Raw genomic sequence first — 18835 nt, forward strand, 5'->3', positions numbered from 1 at the left:
CCTAGGCTCAATAGGAAGAAACAACCTCGACCACAAGATTTTAACTCAAACTTTCCACTATAATAGGCCAAAACAACTCTGTTTACAACCTATTACTTTTCTCTCGAGCCACAACTTAAGTTACTAAACTCAAGTTCCCAACGACAGTTCCACAACTGCGTTTCCTCTCAAACTTCACTGAAGTTACTTTTCTCTTTCTCTTGTTCACTCAAAGCTTCTCACACTTACAAGAGTCACTCAAACCCTTACTCAAAAATACAATTTGTAAGACAATGAAGAGTAATAACTCGAATAAAGTAAGTATGAATTCTCTTAGGAAGGCACTGACCTTTAGACAACTAAGAATATTTAGCTAGCCAGACACAATTTGTCTAAGGTTTAGGCGCCTATTTATAGACATTTAGACAAGACATAAACTTATCCACTACTAATCCATTATCCCATGGTGTCCATGATTCTAATTAATTAATTAGTTTATTTTATATATTCCTTGAGAAGTAATTAATCCACTTCCTCCACTACTTAACTTAAAACTAAGAAGCAATATGTATTACGTGGTTTTAGATACTTGGGTAATAATTAAACTATTTAAATTAATTAAGACTTGGGAAATAATTAAACTAAGCCACTACCCTAACTACAAACTACAAACTGTAGCAAGTAGTTTAGGCGTGATAACTTTTTGGGGAGTAAATAAATATTTACTTAAATAGTTTTTAGGAAAATATATTAAAAATAAGTTTGATTAAAAGAAAATTATTTTTATTTAAAAAGAAATCTTTTTAAAACGGAAACTATATTTAATTTGAAAACAAAATCTTTTAGTTTAATTAATATAAAAGATAAGATTAAAAACCGTTTGATATTTATCTTACTAAAATCAGAAAATCAATTTAAATCTTTTCCTAACAAACTAATTAAATAACAAACTCCCTAAAATAGTGGATCTTCAGTTCAGGTCAGTTCAGTTGCAATCAGTTCTATTCAGTTCAGTTCAAGTTAATCATTTAATTCTCTAATAATAAAACAATGATAATTATTATTATTATCATTATTATTATTACTATTATTACAATTATAAATATTAATATCATGATTATAATTATTATTATATTACTATTATTGTTATCATTACTCCTGTTACTATTGCTTTTGATATTATTTTTATTACTAATAATAATAATAATAATAATAATATTATTATTATTTAGATATTGCTAATTATTATTTTGCTAATACTTTCTTTCCTATACGATTTGGCTAATTATATTGAAATGATAATTCAAGCCTAAGAAGTACTCATTTCAATAATATTTGTCATTGTTCAAAATACAAACTTTTTAATAGATGACAACACTAATACTATTAATAATAACAACAATAATACTTGTCATTGTTGAAATGACAAAGAAATACACGTTTTGATAGTTGAATTACTATGCAAAATAATAATACTATCGAACAATAACTAGTTTTCGTAATCGGTTAATTCTTCGTCTTCTTCTTGTCCAATAATTTGCCCCATTACCTCGAGATTATTCTGCATACACTCCCATATTTCTTCGGTTATTTGTTGTTACACTATCCATAGCTGTTTTTCTATTATAATTGTACATATTATGATCAGCTCTTTGTTCTATGACTTCAATTTCGTGTGTGAAAGGAATCCCTAGATCATGTAAACGAATAAAATTGTGTAGGGTAAAACAAGCTACAATAATTTTCGACTGATTAGCCTCGTCCATTTGCGGCATCGATTTTAGAACCTTCCACCTATTTAAAGAACCGCAAAAACCGTACCCTCTTAATCACATTTCGACAAGAAGAATGTCGGTAATCGAATTGCTCATACATTCCCTGTGGTCGAGCCCCTCTTCTGAAGTCAGGCAAATGGTACCTCAACCCAGGTACTAGATATGGACTCAAGTACCCAAGTGTATTAGGATACGCTGAATTGACTACATAGTATTTCCCTGTACAACAATCGTAATGTTAATTTGTTAAAGTGCCAGGAATTTCCCATATTATTCATGGCAATAGAAGTTAGCTAGTACCAGACGGTAGATGAGGTAATCCCATTCTGGCATCTACTAAGCTTCGCCTCCATACAGTTGTATCATGTGCACTCCCTTCGTAGCCCATATTGATGTGAGTAACCAACATATTGAGTGAACATACAACCATCACATTCCATGTTTTGTCCCCGTGATGATCTCTAAATGTCCACATCATCTGCAACAATTGATTGTATAAGGGTACCATCTATGGCACCAACATAATCCTAAAAACAAAAGTATATATCGTCATTATTGGGACTATACATGTTGATATTAAATTATGTTAATTAATAATAAATGTCATCGAATGTAGGATAAGAAAGGCCAGTATTTGATGTTGCTTTGAATTTCAGAAGGTGTCTCATACAAACTTTGATATGGTCGAATTATTTGACTAGACAATGCTTCCAATGCTTGTAATACCTTTTTGAAATATATACTTCGAAATAGTTGATGTTGAGTGTTGAAATCTTTCAGCAGTACCACGAACAAAAGCAGGTTTAGCCAGCATGTATAAACCTAACCCAAGATGCTCTTCAATGCTTATATATCTACCAGCTACTAAGTGTTGTTGTTCTATAAGGATATTAGCAAGACTTATAAATATTTCTCTACTTAGCCGAAGCTTTTCTTTACACAAATGGAGTGTAACGATTAGTTAACAAGTACCTTAACAAAACTCTTCAACTTTTCTCTCTCCGTATCAACAACAGGACAACCATCTTCGCTCCATCCGATACCAGTCCATTTCTTTAGTTCATTCCAAGCCTTGTGTCTTTCTTTCATATTGGTAAACCAATTCTTAATGCAAGTTGATATAATGTACTTTCCTGTTCGATTGTGTTAATGTAGTTGTAACACGGTCCTAATTAGTTCTCCCACCCGCGAGAGAGATATATTCGGGCAGGATCCTCAGAAGTATAGTAACAACATCCATAGTTAAATTTGCCCTTGAATTACTCATTGCAAACTAGATACTTCTAGAGGAGGTTAAACTATCAAAAGTTCAACTCAATTCTGTTACAATTAGTTCAATTCAATTTAATTCCGTTCCGTTGTTTTATTACGAAGAAAACATGCCTCAAATGACAAAACACAAAGAATCAATACAAACGACTCATTAATCCAAATGGCACATGAGCAATCGTTAATTGCCAAAAAATCAAGAAATCCACATTAAAAGTTGAGATTTCTTGTAAAGTGATTACGTTAAGTGTTCTCTCACACCCCATCAGGCCATTACCTACACTAGTGATCCAAACACAAATTTGGTACAAAAATATCCAAAAGAATCTACTTCATTAATGATTACGTTGAGCTTTCTTGTAAAGTGATGAACGCTGATAAGTAATTTATGGTGTAAAATGACAATTATAGACATGGGTCTATATTTAGTCACCCACCGAAATCTCACTCCTCCACTTACTTTCATCCATCACCCACGTTAACATTTCAACCCTCTCTCTCCCCTTCATCATCTCCCCCCCCCCCCCCCCCCAATCCCATCATCTTCCTCCACTACCACCATCATCCATTCCTATGACCTACCCACCACCACTTTCTCTCTCCTCACTAATACCCCCATGCATCCATCGAAATCAAACACCACCATTCGGGATTATGTACAACCAGGGTCGGGCAATAGCCTATGCAAACAGACCATCAGCACAGGGCCCCGAAATTTTGAGGGCCCAAATATTGAAGCCCAACCTTTTACCAAAAAAAAAACGTCTTCCTCTCATTTCTCAACTGGTACAGCGCACCAGTTCAGCAATTCAACATCAATTCTGTAACTTCCCGTAATTTCTTGGTTCATTTTCCAAAATTTGTTGTGTTTTGAAAATCTTCCATATTTTTAGTTTCTCAATTTAACTTCCCAAAATTCTTCATTCATTCCTTATCAGTTATCAACATTTACTCATAATATGAAAAAATCAATACTGATTTCTCCATTCAATCTTCAACCTTCAACTTTTTGTTATATTTTGATTTCTGGGAATTTGGGGAAGAAGAAACCAGAAGACTAAAGAGCGAAGAGTGAAGATACTGTTTCTCCGTAGTCAATCTCGGCGACTCGACGTGCATATTTTTGAGTGACGAAGGTTGAAGATCGAAGAAAGCAGAGAGTAAGAGATGAAGGTAAATTCTAAATATCTACACTAATACATTATCATTCACCGATTATTCAACTGGGTTTATCAATTAACCAATTTTTTTCTTTAATTTTTGGTTTGAAATTGTTGGAATGTTGGCACTTTGGCAGTAGTCTAATTGCTTCATATGGTATATGAGGAAGAAGATGATTAGATTGCAGCAGGTACTCACTAACTCACTTGCAATATGTTAATGTAATGTATGTTGTTATGTAGAAGTAATATTTTAAGGCTTAGTGACATTTGTATATTTTAATGAGATTTTTTTCTTTATTTTTTTAGGTTGAAATCATTAGTTAATTAGCAATATTGACTAATTGGGGCTCCATTTAATGTATAATACATACTTTTTTATCATGAAATTTTCATTTTTCTTAATATTAAGGGCCCAATTTTTAAGATTAGAACAGGGCCTCTAAAATTTTTAAGACGGCCCTGTGTACAACCAAATACATCAACCACCATCCACTAAACAAACAATAGTTACTTGAATTTGGATGTTTCGAAACATGAATTTTTTGTTCGAATTGGTCAAATCTCTAGCAATTTTTGGTAATTTTGATGGTGGGTTGGTGTTGCTTTCTAGTTACTGTTTTTCTGGGATTCTTGGTGGTTTTTTGGGTGGTTGTTCAATCTTTAGTAGTTTTTTGAAGTGGTGGGGTGTGCCAGTCGGCATTTAGTGGTTTCATGGCAGTTGTGGTTTTTGAGGTGGGTCTCGACGGTGCATTTCAGTAGAAGTGTTGGTGGTTGAAGTTAATTGGAATAATAATGATAATTAATAATGAGTAATATGGTCATAAAAATTTATTGTTTGTGAAACTCTATTGAAAACACTCTATTATGCAACGTTTTTGTTTTTACAATTTTTGTTTCAACTCCATCAAATTCTCAACTCCTTCATATTCATCTAAGTCACTATATGGTAAAACAATTTTCTTTTCTTTTACGAAAAAATGGATTTTTTTTTTCTGCTCAATTTACCCCTGAATTTCGTTGTTTGAGTCTTAAAGATGAATTTTTTTTGTGGGTTTTATTTTTTTCCTCAAATTGTCTGCTTCATTCCATCAAAAGAATTTGTGCCAAGAAGAACTTTGTTCAATTAAACAAAAAATAACTTACAGAAAGTCATAAACAAGAGAAAGTGAAAAAAAAGAAAAGAGCAACTTTAGCACTTACTTGGATGAGTTCGTTGTGAACAAAAGTCGATTTCGTGATTGCTGATGGTGAAAAAAATAAGAACCTGCTGATGCAGCGAGCCAAACCCTATAATAGCGGGTGATGATCAATAATTATTAAGTATATGTGTAGACAAGATGAGATATCTTTGCTGGCAAAAATATCCTATACTAGTTCATAACTTTAGGAAACAAATCTTAGCAAGTGACTAACTGACTATCACCTAATTTATTATTATTTAATAATTAGTAAAATAATTTTTTAATATTTCAATAAATTTTTATATTTAATAACTTATTATTATTATTAAATCATTATAATGAATTTATTATTAATTAAATAATATAATATTATATTATTATCACTACTATTAGTTATAATTTAATTAAGTTTAGTTGCAATCAGTTCAGTTCAGTTCAATTCAATTCAGTTATTTTATGACGAAGAGAACATGCTCTTAGTGTTTCAATTCAGTTATTTTATGACGTCATAAAATAACTGAATTGAATAACTGAATTGAATTTTACCCAGACCTGACGTCATCTAACAAGATCATACTCTGACTTGTCTACACATAACTGACCACAATGTTTTTCACAAATTATTGGGTATAATTGTTATACCATAACTTATGGTTTAACAATCCATTAACCATCACTTATTTTTTAAAAGAAACTCAAAATGACATGAATATATGATGTGACATGAGATTCATGTCGTTATTTGTATATTCCATGTCATTCTTGTTGAAATTTATGTCATATACATTAGAGGTGTCCATTCAGTTAAATGGTTTAGTTATGGTTCAAACCAAACAATTTGGTTGACTTCAGTTCAGTTAATTTCAGTTTTTTTTTTCATCTAAATTGATTCAGTTTAAATTTTTTTCACTTTCAGTTTCAATCCAATTCAGTTCATTCAATTTCCAGTTTAGTTACCTTTTGGTTTGACCTGTACAGTTTCAGTTTGAAACAATTGGGATTGACTTATTACTAACAGTTGAACGGTTATTTTCAGTTTGGTTTTAGTTCATTTCAGTTTTGTATATAAAACCACACCAGTTCGGGTAACCGCGATATCGGTTATTACCATATACATCCTTTTTGCCTTCATGCGGTGTTTTGGACCAAGTAATTTGTCGTACCGGGTGCTTTGGCCTCAGTTGGGCTTGTTATTATTTTGGTTTTTCTTGTCGGAACCAGCGATATACCATCAAGAGAAAGTGTCTACAAAAGCAATGTTGAAAATTGCCCCATTTACATTGAAATTATTGTCTTAAAGATTTAATATTTGATTGATATTAAAATTTTAAATTTAACCTTTCCTTTTTCGCATGTACAATCTTACTTCTTTAGATGTTGATTATAGAATTGTATATTGATCCATGTATTGCCTTTCGAGTAAATATTAATGCAAACACAAGCAAATACGAAGTATTAGTGTATAGATTAGGCAATGTAAGTAGGTAATCATTGCTAATCATCCTTGAGTGTAATGCATTCAATTCGAAACTTGAACAATCTACTTGTATTATTCAAAGTACTTGTTGGACTAAATGAATGTGTTCCTGGTAGTCGATAAGCTAATTCAATATAACAATACAACACTTGAGTTAATCATATTTATATGAAATGCAATTATCGAAACAAAAACATCTAATTGAACTTAAACATGCATGCTGTTATTGAAATAGATTAATGTGTCAATGTAGGTCGACAAGCTAATTCACGATAAATATACTCTAGTTAAGTTAACCATATTTAAGTTAAATTTCTTTTGAAACTAAAAGCATTTAATTGAATTGAAATAAGTTGTTATCGGATGAAATCAATGAGTATTAATATAAATTGATAAGCTAATTGAAGAAAGACTCTTAGTCAACTCTTATTTCGAATAATCAACTGCGTAAAACCACACTAATGAGTAAAGGAGTAGAACGACTCTTCATATGTTTTAATATTATGTATTCTAACCAATGACAATAATAACGAGTAAACAATCAATTTCAAACTTTATATAAATGATTTATTATTATAAGCATTATGATTGATATATAAGTTTGTAAATAGCTATGATGGTAATGAGAATAATTATACTAATAGACATAAAACGACAATTATAATAGGTAAAAATACAAATAATAACAGTAATAGTAACAAGGCTAACAATAGCAATAGTGATACAAATAAGAACAGGAATACTAACAATAATAATATAAATATTAATATGTTGAATCATTTTAATATAAGATCGATATCAAAAAAATTGTAAAACCAATCTAATACTTTATTCATTATAAATTAGTATAACTCTTAATATGTTATAATACTATAACAAATGACAATCATACATTCGTATGTTTACAACGACGGTTCATATGAGGCCTGAGTGATTATAATGAGGGTTCATATGTTGCACAATAATAATAATAAAAAATTATACCTCCAAATCATTATCCCCTATAAAAGCTAACCATAACTTATTAGAATAAGTTCACTGTTATCAAATAACAACCATAAGTTAAGTAAGATAGTTAACTAGTACTTACTAGTTACTAAATCGTAACTTGTTAACAACCATATAGTTAGTATAAGATTAACAACCATAATGCTCCCTTTTCCTTATAAGTTATAAGATTATTTAAGTTATACTATAGTTTAATACTAGTATAGAATTTATGGCCGTCTCTTAACTTTGTATATATGTGTGACTATAAAGAAAATATTTTATCACTAGTAGGCTTATATATATGTGACTATACAGAAACTATAATCAAAATCAATGTAACATTACGTATAAGTTCACTTTAATAAATATAATTATACTATTACTTAATTGAGTAAGAGACTGATGACAGTTGTATAAGTAACACCATAAGTATGGAGTCTAACTATAATTTAGAAACTCAATTCACAACTCTAATTAATTATTAATAATAATAGTAATAATAATAATATGCTAATTAGTAAATGATAGTCATGGCTTAAATACTAATCATAATAATTTTAATAAAAATAACCAAAATTTCAAATTAAGGTTAGTAAGTTACTAAACCAAGACAATAATTAGTAAGTTTATAACTGATAATTAAATAGTAATACTTAAACTCTAATCATAATAATTTCAATAAAAAAACTTAAACTCTCATCATAGTAATTTCAATAAAATTAACCAAAATTTCAGAATAATAAAATAATTAACTAATTATTAAAGTTTGAAGTTACTAAACCAAGACAAGAATTAGTAAGATTATAAAAAATATAAGATTGTCAATCATGTGCTAAGTCATCAATCCATGTGCTAGATCATTCTCTTTTCCTATTGGCCAAAGATTAATATCATGGATCATGAATTAGAACCCTTGATTTGAAAAGAATCAAAATCTAACCATCAATCTCTCAAAGACTCAAACCCATCTCCCATTTCTGATTTTCCTTCTCTCTTCCATCTCTCCTTTCTAAAACCCTAATCCACATCCCTCTCTCATCCAACTACCTCCTATTCCTTTTGTCATTCTCTCTCCTCAGCCCACCAACCCCTCAACCACCCATTCCTCTCTCTCCACACTCTCAACCACCCCATAACACTACCCCATTCCACCCCATCCCTCGCCGATCTTCGCTCGTCGTCTTCGCCGTCTTCGCTCCTCGTCTTCGCCGTTCGCTTGTTATCTTCGCCGTCTTCGCTCTTCGCTGCTCGTCTTCGCCGTCTTCGATCCTCGTCTTCGCTCATCGTCATCGGTCGTCGGTCGTTGTCGTTGTCGTCGATCGTCATTCGTGGTCGTTGGTCGTCGATCTTCGCTCGTCAATCGTGTTCGTCGAAGACTCAACCACACACCTTGTTCTTCACCTCTTCACCACCGCCAACATCCGTCGTCCCTCGCCGGCCAGATCTAGTTTTCGTTCAAGATATTATTTTCATTTTTTAGTTTAATTTGTTAATTTTTGTGTTGATTAATTTTCTAGTGATTTTTATGCAATTTGACATTTATTCTTTTTTGTGTGATTTTTATGTAATTTCACTAAATCTTGATTTTTTGTATAATATTATAATTGCAGATTTTTTATGAGCTCATATGTTGTTGTTTAGTATAGTGTTATGAGAATTTGAGATATTATTTGATAGAATATTAAAATGAGATAATTTGGTAGAAAAAATGAGGATAATTTAGTACAATATTAAAATGGGATAATAAATTTGGAGTATTAATGTTTAATAAGATGTTTTTTAATATTATTTGAAAATGGGGACATTAGGGTAATTATAGAAAATATAAACAAGTACATGATATTTAAAGTTTAACTGTTAAATTAAATATAATTTAGTTTTTTATTTAAATAATTATTAAATGTAAGAAAATTTATAAATTTATAAATATAAATGATTTTATAGATATAAAAAAATTGAATTTTAGTAATATCTAGTCGAATTTTAGTAATTTTAGTAAAAAAAAAGATGGTATTGGTAGTGTTTTGTGGAGGTCGCACGGGGTTGATATGAAATATGGACTACTTTATCTATGATGTAATGTATAAAAATGATGGTATGAGTAAAATGGTGATGTTTTGGTTTTTCTTTTGAAGTGAATAAAATGTCTTGTTCAGTTTGCTTCAATGCGAAATTGCGATTTGGATATAATTACGAATACTCGTGTTAAATGATTTAACTGTCAAAAATATTGTTCTCCTCTAGCAACCACTTCTTAAGGTTATATGCTATGTATAGAATTTCAATCATATAATATCTCACTCAATTATTCAGCTAAATTCTTTACTTGTATAATATAAAATTATCTTTTACCTATTTCATATTTTCTACTTATATTTAACAAAGACAATTTATAAATTAAGAAGGATATTCCTATTGATTATTTTAAAAGCTCAACAACTGAATTTAAAGGGATAATTTATTTATAATTAATAAAGTAACTGCTACTTAAAATCTTAGATCACTCGTATTGGATTACTCACCTTGCCACCTACAAGACGGGGTTACCTAAACATTATTCATATTTATTTATTAAGCCTCGAAAAGTGAGGGAATAAGAAGGAAATAATATTAATGGTTAAATTAAAATATGGTATTATAACATTTGGTTTAAGCATTCACATAGTAAGATTTATCAAATTAACGCGACACATAAGTTTAGCAATCATAATATTTGTCGAAAAGATTAACGCAATCATAATATCATCACAATTTATTCAAGATTCATTCAAGTTGTGTTCCTTGTAATATACAAATATTGTATATTCGGGCGTTATAATATTATTTCAGTTATGATTTAGTAATATAACCAAGAGACATTATTAATTGTTACAATTAAAAACAATCTAGAGCAGTTATCGATTTACTTTTTTTGGAATTCAGTTCAGTTTAAATCAGTTTACAACGGTTTTCAGTTAATTTCAGTTCAGTTTAAATTCAGTTTGGTTCAGTTTAAAACAGTTTTTGAAGCAGTTAGTTTCAGTTCAGTTTGTGTTTGGTTCGTGTTTCAGTTCAGTTTCAGTTAAGTTATGTTACAGTTAACTTTATACAGTTAACTTTTTATTATTGCACTTTTCAGTTATGGGTCACTTCAGTTCAGTTTATTCAGTTCAGTTGACTATCAGTTTGCAGTTCACCCAACAATTTTTAACCAAACTGACAACTCTAATATACATGTTACACAATAAGTTATGGTGTAACATGTTACACCCAAGACACACTCCGATTTTTATTTTATTTTATAATTGTCTAGTTATTTTACTTGTTGTAGTAGTAGGTGGATGTGATATAATTAGCATCTTCTTGTGGTAGAATCTATATAGTATCTATACAAATATATTAAAAGGCGTGCGAAAGAAAGCCTATATGCCACGTCGCACTCTCCTCAAATTTTTAATGCAAATGTTTTATGTTTATGTGTACTCACTTTTAAAAAATGTGTAATGAGGTATCGAACACGTGACCTTTGAAATCATGAAAAGTAAGAGCTTAACCATCAATATACTATGACTTTGTTGTCTATTGTTTCAAATAAAATATGATGAAGTCTTGTAATAATTATAATTGACTAAAAAAAACTTAAACAAGTATATCTCTAAAACTCTTATTGCGTAACTTACAAGAGAATATTGATGTCATATTCTCTTACCACAATTTCTTTTAAGGTATTGTTTCAAACTCAAACCTTTTTAATTTTTTTTACTTATCACGTTGTGACGTGAATTTTTCATTTTATAAATGGACAAAAAATAAGAAAAGTAGCAAAATAAATTATGAAATTAAAAATAATAACATATTTGTTTATTGTAATTGACCCGTGACATCACCCGGGCAAAAAAAACTAAACTAGTATCTATTTTAAAAGGCGTTTCCAACAAAGAAACGGTGCCATGTGGCACTATTCTCAAGCATCTGTTACACATACATTTAAAATCTCATTAAAAAATGACAATGTATAGTTACTAGGATTCGAACACAATACCTTTGAAACAAAATGTGACTAATAAACCACTAATCCACTACAATTCTAATACTTAATATTTCAAAGTAAAACATAATAAAGTGTTAATAATTATATGTAATTATAAAGACATAAATTGACTTTTTGATTTCTAACACTTTTATCAAGTAATAACATTCTTTTACCCTAATTCTATTGAAATTGTTATTTTAATCCGCAACTCCTTGGAAGTTTTTTTAAACAACTTATCATGCCATAATGTGCATTTTTCATTTTCACACTAGCCAAAATATTACAAAAAACTAATAAAATAAATTATGAAATTTATGTGTAATGCTATATTTAATAATTGTAAATTTATAACAGATCCGTAATATCGTCCGAACCAAAATACTAGTTATATACAAAAAGAGGGATTATCATCATTTAATTACCACCATAAATACACAAAATCAAAATTTAAACTTTTTAGAACCCTTCCCTCTCTCTACAAAAAACACCAACCTAAACCTAGAACTCGCCGGAGATCTGGCGCCGCATAGGTTTCCGGCGGGTCTCCGGCGAGTCTCATCGTTTTTTATTTGCCTTTTCCGTCGCTTTCCATCGTTTTACATACTATTTGCACTTTTGCTTCGTCACCTAGAATTTCTTCGATCTCGTCGAGTAGCTCCTCGGTCGTCTTTCTGGCGTTCGTCGGTCTCCCTTCCGGTCGCATAGTCTCCATCACGCCACCAGTAGTTTAGTTTAGTTTAGGTTTTGGTTTCCCCTCCCCCTCCCCCCTGTTTCGTGGTTAGGAGTTCGTCGTTTCCCTTACTCTGCCGCTTTGTCGTCAAGTTTACCCGCTGTGTCGAGTAGTTTCCCCTTCTCTGCGTCGAGTTGCCCACCAAGGTGTCTATAGGCCGTGAGTCCTCCGCGTTGTCATAGTTTTAGGGTCAGTTCCCTCTCCCCTTTCCCCCTAGTTCTCAGTGACTTGCAGTTAGCATTAGGTTCCCCTTCCCCGATCCCCCGTTCGGTTTTCAAAAGTGGTTAGTTCTAGGCTCCCTTCCCTGTTCCCCTGCTCTATTTTGAGCATTAGTGTTAGTTTTCCCTTCCCCGTCCCCCTCTAGTGTTCGTTGGTTCGATCAGGACTCCATCGGTGGCCCGTGAAGATATCAAGCAGTTTCTGCCATTTCTATGGTGCTGGTTTTGGTGTGGCATTATGTATTGGTTGTTGTTTTGGTTTGTGTTTCTTGTTTTTGTTCAGTCTTTCCGTTTTAATTTAGGATTCTACAGGTTTAGTTATGCACCTATAGGGGTTGAAGTATTGGGTCAGTTGAGACTTGAGAGGTAATGATCTTTTAATTCCTGTTGTGGTTAGATCTTCTAAGGTTGAGGTTGCAAACACGAATCTTCAGATTTGTCGATTGGGTGATTTTCTTCAAAATCAGTCACCCAAATTTCCAGTGATGACCTTTGGAGTCATCACACCTCAAAAATGCATCTTGTGGGAGGCCCTCCAATTTAATTTGGAGCAAGTTATGTCCTCCACGCATTTCGAGTTTCAGTCTTGCGAGACTAAACTCTGGTTACCCTTGTACAAGGGTCAGAAGTCACCAAAGGAGGTGATTTCTTGGTTAGTTTCATCAATAGAATCTCAGGAAGGTTTTTACATTCAAGAACCTTGGGATTTTATGGCTAGTAGACGTTGGGAGCTACTAGTTGAGTTGCGGCAATCTACTTTTGAAAATCGTTTTGGTGTTGTCCTTCAACAGGTTCCCTCTCATTCCAGGTCTGTTGTATCAAGACCTTTGTCCCACGATCCCTTTCCATCGCTCGAGATTAGTCCAAGTTGGTTTGAATATGTAATATGTTGTTTTTATTTCATCAAGTCTGTACGCGCCAATGACGCTCTTCTAGTTTCCTTGGCTTTGTCTTCTTTTTAGTTATACTAGTATTAGGTTGTACTTTCCATTTTACTTAATGCACAATTTCTCGATGTAAAAAAAAAAAAAACATAAATACACAAAATCAAGGAATCAGATTAGTAATGGTGATCAAGTCATCACATTTATTGCTGAAATTTCAGGCTCAAGCATTAAGAAGGTCGACTATTTAGCAAATTGGAGCTTTCATGCAAATCAATTAGGCCACTCTTATGTAGGGACAGCCACGCTTTAATTTTTACACTTAAATTTTGCTGGTCCCTCTCTCAGCACATGCATGCAGCCGTACGTAGTTAACGTTTATAGGGTCCATTACCATTAACTCAGTTGTTATCGATGTAACTTATAGATCATATGTTTATTCTTCAACTAAAACGAAATATCACAGCATTTTTACAACTTGCAAGAGATGCACTCCTATAATTGGAAGAACAATAAGAGGTACTCTAAACCCAATTGAAAGAAATCCTCATTAAGAGGATAGAAAAGAAAAACCTACTCTAATAGATAATGCTGTAACGTAACCTACATGTACATAACATGCTTATTGTTAAGCAATAGAGCTCACTTAGAACTTTCGACAGGGCCAGAGATCCCGATTTGATCTCTTAAAAAAGAACCGGTCGGTTCACTTAATAATGGGTTTGCAGTAATTAATTAGTTAATAATGATAGGTAATCACTAATCATATCTTACTTCAGAACATGGATGGTAGTCGCAAAATCTCCTCTGTTACTTGACGAGAAGTAGTAGATTCATCCAAAAGCCATTTCTCTAGAAAAGTTAATGGAGGGTTATTTTCATCATCTTCCTCCATACTATCAATATTCTCATTTACCTTATTTCCACCTTCGTTAATAATGTCCTCCTCAACGGAGTCACATGTTGTAGTAACCATGGATTCCTTGTGATCGTTAAGGTTGTCAAACGACATTAGTGTCTCAAAATGATCATCTTGTTCACCAACGCATCCACCATGATAACTAGTATTATTGTTGTTATTGTCGTCATTGTCGTGGTGCTTAGGGTTTGAAATTGGAGAGCACTTCATCCAACTTTCCAAAAGCCTTGAGATGTTCTCAGTGCTTGAGGCGTAACATGTTGAAGTTAGTTGCGGTTGTGTTGCTACGTTATCATCATTCCCAAATTTGTAATGTGGAGATGAGGATGTTGATGTTGTCCCTGGAAGTTGTGGCTCTTGCGTCTGGAAAGCTGATTGGAACCTCTTAAGTTTCTTCTTCAAGTGGGTATTCCAATAGTTCTTGATGTCATTATCTGTTCTTTGTGGAAGATACGAAGCTATTGCTGCCCATCTATGAAGACATCAAAGTAGGAAAAATAATTATTGGTTTCGTTAACAAATAAAAAAAGGTTGGATATATCTAGAGTTAAATATTTCAAAAAATATTGGTTGTGTCGTAGAATACTGTTGCATATCATATGTTATTTGATAAATTGTATCAATTTCATATACGGATTTCCAGCATAATCTTAAAAAGAGATTGTCTCATCACAAAATTAGAAGAACTTTATTTATATTCGAATAATAATAGTCAAACAACTTTTTTTTAGATTGTAGAGTTTTCATATAACTTTCATTGGAGCAATCAAAATCTTATGGTTTTTCAATATAGGAGAAAAAAGGAAAATAGTATCAGGGAAAGGGAAGTACTTGTTACCCAATAATGCTTGCAAATGGATGATCATCCCTTCTTCATGAGGAGTGAAATTGCCACGTTTGATTCCAGGCCTAAGATAATTTGTCCATCGTAACCTACAACTCTTACTGCATCTCTGCAACCCTACTTCATAAAAAATATACATTTACATAAGTATATCAAAATTTAAAGTCTTTTGCTTGCTATAATGATATACATATCTAATGAAAGACTAAAATTTATTCTACGTACATAAATCCCTCAAGCATCAAGATTTGTAGTTTTTAGGGACTATTATTATATGATAGGTCTAAATCATAAAAAGTAGTTATTTCTTCTATTTTTAATTTAATTTAGTGACATTCTCATTTATATGCATGTTAAGATAAAAATTTGATCATCAATATACTTATTTATTTGGTAGTATATATTTTTATAATAATTTATGAATTTTGTTTAAAATATCCAACAACATTTTAATTGAAGTTATAAATTTTGCTTTATTAAAGAGTATTAGAAAAAAAAAAAAAAAAGTCTAATCAAAGATAATATATGAATTATACAAGGTAAAAGTGTGGCATGTAAGCAAATATTGACCATCTATACATAAAAAATATCTCAGAAAAAGCATAAAAAAGAAAATGTTTGAAACAAATACCGGTATTAGTAGGTACGGATCTCCAATTACCCGGACCATGTTCTTGGATGTAAGAGACAAGGATGATATCTTCTTCAGGGGTCCAAGGACCTTTCTTGATGCCATCTTTGTCACAACAAGGTGGTCTTCCCATGCTTGATCTCTTTCTCTGAATTTCTCTCTCTCCTATTTGTTTTGGTCTAATGTTAGCTAGCTAAATCTATGGCCTTCATGTAAAGAGTGACATCAACTACCAGCTAATTATATACTGAAGTGGCCATCAAAGAAAGGGGAACTTTAATTTAATTCTCATTTATCTACCCCTGCTGACTCACTTGGCCTCTAGTAAACTTTATTATAAATATAGGGAGTCAATCAATGAATGCCAAAGTCAAAAGGGAAGTTGTTTAATCACTTTGCCGATACGGCAACCCCCCTCCCCCTTTATATTTCTTACTTGGAGAGATGACATACATACACAAAATTTATGTGGTCCAACATACACCACCATTAAAGTACTGCCATTTTAGCATAGAAAAAAAAAAAAATGGGAGGAAAAATGAAGTACTCAATGCGGAGGAAAATTTTCACTGTTTGGAGCCAAATACTCCCCTTTGACGACAAATTTGGAACCAACAATTCACTAGTAATCTAGATTCTTTTATGTTTCTGAGAATTTAGAAAATTTACTGAACTTTACGGTAACTTTGCACAAAGTGAACTTCCCGAGAACCATGTGCAGCTATTAAAATTGTTCGCTTTTCCGTCAAAAATAAAGTCTCCAACGAGCATTGGAATTACTTAAAATCGCCCAAAAAATATTTTTATAGACCATTTCACCCTTTCTTCTTTTCAACACCACCTACCACCCCCACCACCACCAACCTACTGCCATTTCACCTTCTCCTTGTAGGAACCTAGATGCATAATACGTAAAACCAAGTATCATATACTTTAACATCTATCCCAAGATCATTGCATAAACTAACATGAATCAAATATATATATATATATATATATATATATATATATATATATATATATATATATAATATATATATATATATATATAATAATATATATATATATATATATATATATATATAACATTATATACCTTTATTTGATGCGTGAGTCCTCAAATGTACTAACTTTCAAGTGAGATCTTATGAGAACGTCAAGCGCCGTTCCTCTAGTATTGGTCCACAAACAACACTTGGATCACCACGTATGCTAGTATGAAAGAGAGAAAAACACTCTATTACTTTTAGAGGTGAAAGCCGAAAATGGGTGTGAAGAAAACTAAGAGAAAAATCTGATTTTTCCACTAGAAGATAATATAAAAGATACTCACTATATGTAACTCCTAATACTCGTATATAGGAGAGGTTACAAGTGAGACTTCATGAGGTTTTATTGGCTTCATAATGTCATACATCATGAGCCTAATAAACTCATAAGTTACATGTCTTTCACCCATCATAAAACCGTCCAACCCATTTCACAAATGGATTTGGGTAATATCCAAGTGTCATTACTTGTGTGACCTCATAGCACTCAATAATACTAGTAGTTGGCCCAATCATATTAGTCCAACAAATCACAATTAGCTTCTAGCAAAACGTTGTGATCACTAATATTATTGAATATATTATCTCCATAATTAATCCTAATATTATTTAGTTTATTACACTTGATCGAGGACAAAATCCTTCAATCTCCCACTTGTCTAAGAACAAGTGTGTAACCTTCAAACTCCTTAAGTCGCTTAATGTCTAACTTGATGATATGATAACATCATATGTTCATCATACCAATATTCAAGTCGTTCCTTGAAATCTGAGTTTGAACTGTCGAAACAAAAGATTAACTCCTTAATCCATTTGAACCCGACCATGCATTTTTAGTTCTCACTCTTCAAGAGGCCAAGACACCAATCCTAACTCTTAGGAGGACTTTATCCCATCTTGTATGACCAAAGCTCCCACTCAATTCATAGCAGTTCCGATCGCTGCTTTTATAACCTCCTTTTACGGCACGCGTTTTGCAGCGTCAAAACATACTAATCCTTAAGTAAGAACAGTGTCATACTCATGTCAAAGGAATCCACTAACATATTAATAAGAGTCTCATAAACCTTTTAGAGAACTCCCACTAGGTCTGCCCAGCGTGTATCAACTATACAAGCCTATGCAAATGACTAGACATCTCCATGTCCCTATAGCCCATGAAACTGCGCTATCAATCAACTTGCAATCTAGTCCATGAAACTGAATCATTTACGTTCAACTTAATGATTCGAACTAGGGACTAAGGTATATTATAACTCCTGTTCACTGATAGAGTTCCATTTGTCAAATCACGTATTTGACAATTATCAAACGTTATAAAATACTTTGAACGTTTTATTTAATACTAAACCAAGTTAAATAAGAACAAAACTTTATTGATAAACATAAACATAACATATCAAACGAGTAATTATAACTGTGAACTAATTAAAAGTAAATAGTACACAATTAAACCCACTCTCATATGCTTAAGCCCTATAGCCCTAGTATGACTCTCATGCTTGGGCTGTGGCAAAGGTTTAGTCAAAGGATCAGCGACATTGCTATCCGTATGAACCTTGCAAACTATTACATCCTTTCTCTCAACGATTTCTCGAATAAGATGAAACTTTCTAAGTACGTGTTTACACCTTTGATGTGATCTTGGTTCCTTAGACTGAGCTATGACACCATTGTTATCACAATGTAAAAAATACCATCTCCAACACTAGGC

At 32.1% G+C, this 18835-nt stretch overlaps 1 protein-coding gene across 2 annotated transcripts; it reads right to left on the reverse strand.

The window, feature by feature from the left end:
- Positions 1-14093: 14093 nt before the first annotated feature.
- On the reverse strand, positions 14094-16567 carry LOC104893457 (transcription factor MYB60). Of its 2 annotated transcripts, none has more exons than XM_010679562.4 (3): positions 16073-16567; positions 15429-15561; positions 14094-15069 (listed from the first exon to the last, which is right to left on the reverse strand). In XM_010679562.4, exons 1-3 carry the CDS (start codon positions 16203-16205, stop codon positions 14454-14456), a joined length of 882 nt encoding a protein of 293 aa, XP_010677864.1. In that variant the 5' UTR covers positions 16206-16567; the 3' UTR covers positions 14094-14453. The 2 variants fall into 2 exon arrangements, with proteins under 2 accessions (XP_010677864.1, XP_010677865.1); XM_010679563.4 differs by having other exon boundaries at positions 15429-15558; positions 16073-16553.
- Between the last annotated feature and the right edge of the window lie 2268 nt (positions 16568-18835).

This window comes from Beta vulgaris, chromosome 5 (assembly GCF_026745355.1).
Source record: "Beta vulgaris subsp. vulgaris cultivar EL10 chromosome 5, EL10.2, whole genome shotgun sequence".
NCBI classification, from domain to species: Eukaryota; Viridiplantae; Streptophyta; class Magnoliopsida; order Caryophyllales; family Amaranthaceae; genus Beta; species Beta vulgaris.

Excerpts from the sequence above, each read along its gene's own strand:
- LOC104893457 (XM_010679562.4), bottom strand. The coding sequence starts at position 16,205 with ATGGGAAGACCACCTTGTTGTGACAAAGATGGCATCAAGAAAGGTCCT. Across the intron at positions 15,562-16,072 it reads ATCCGTACCTACTAATACCG|TAGGGTTGCAGAGATGCAGT; the intron begins GTATTTGTTTCA and ends TTTTTTATGAAG. Across the intron at positions 15,070-15,428 it reads CAAGCATTATTGGGTAACAA|ATGGGCAGCAATAGCTTCGT; the intron begins GTACTTCCCTTT and ends ATGTCTTCATAG.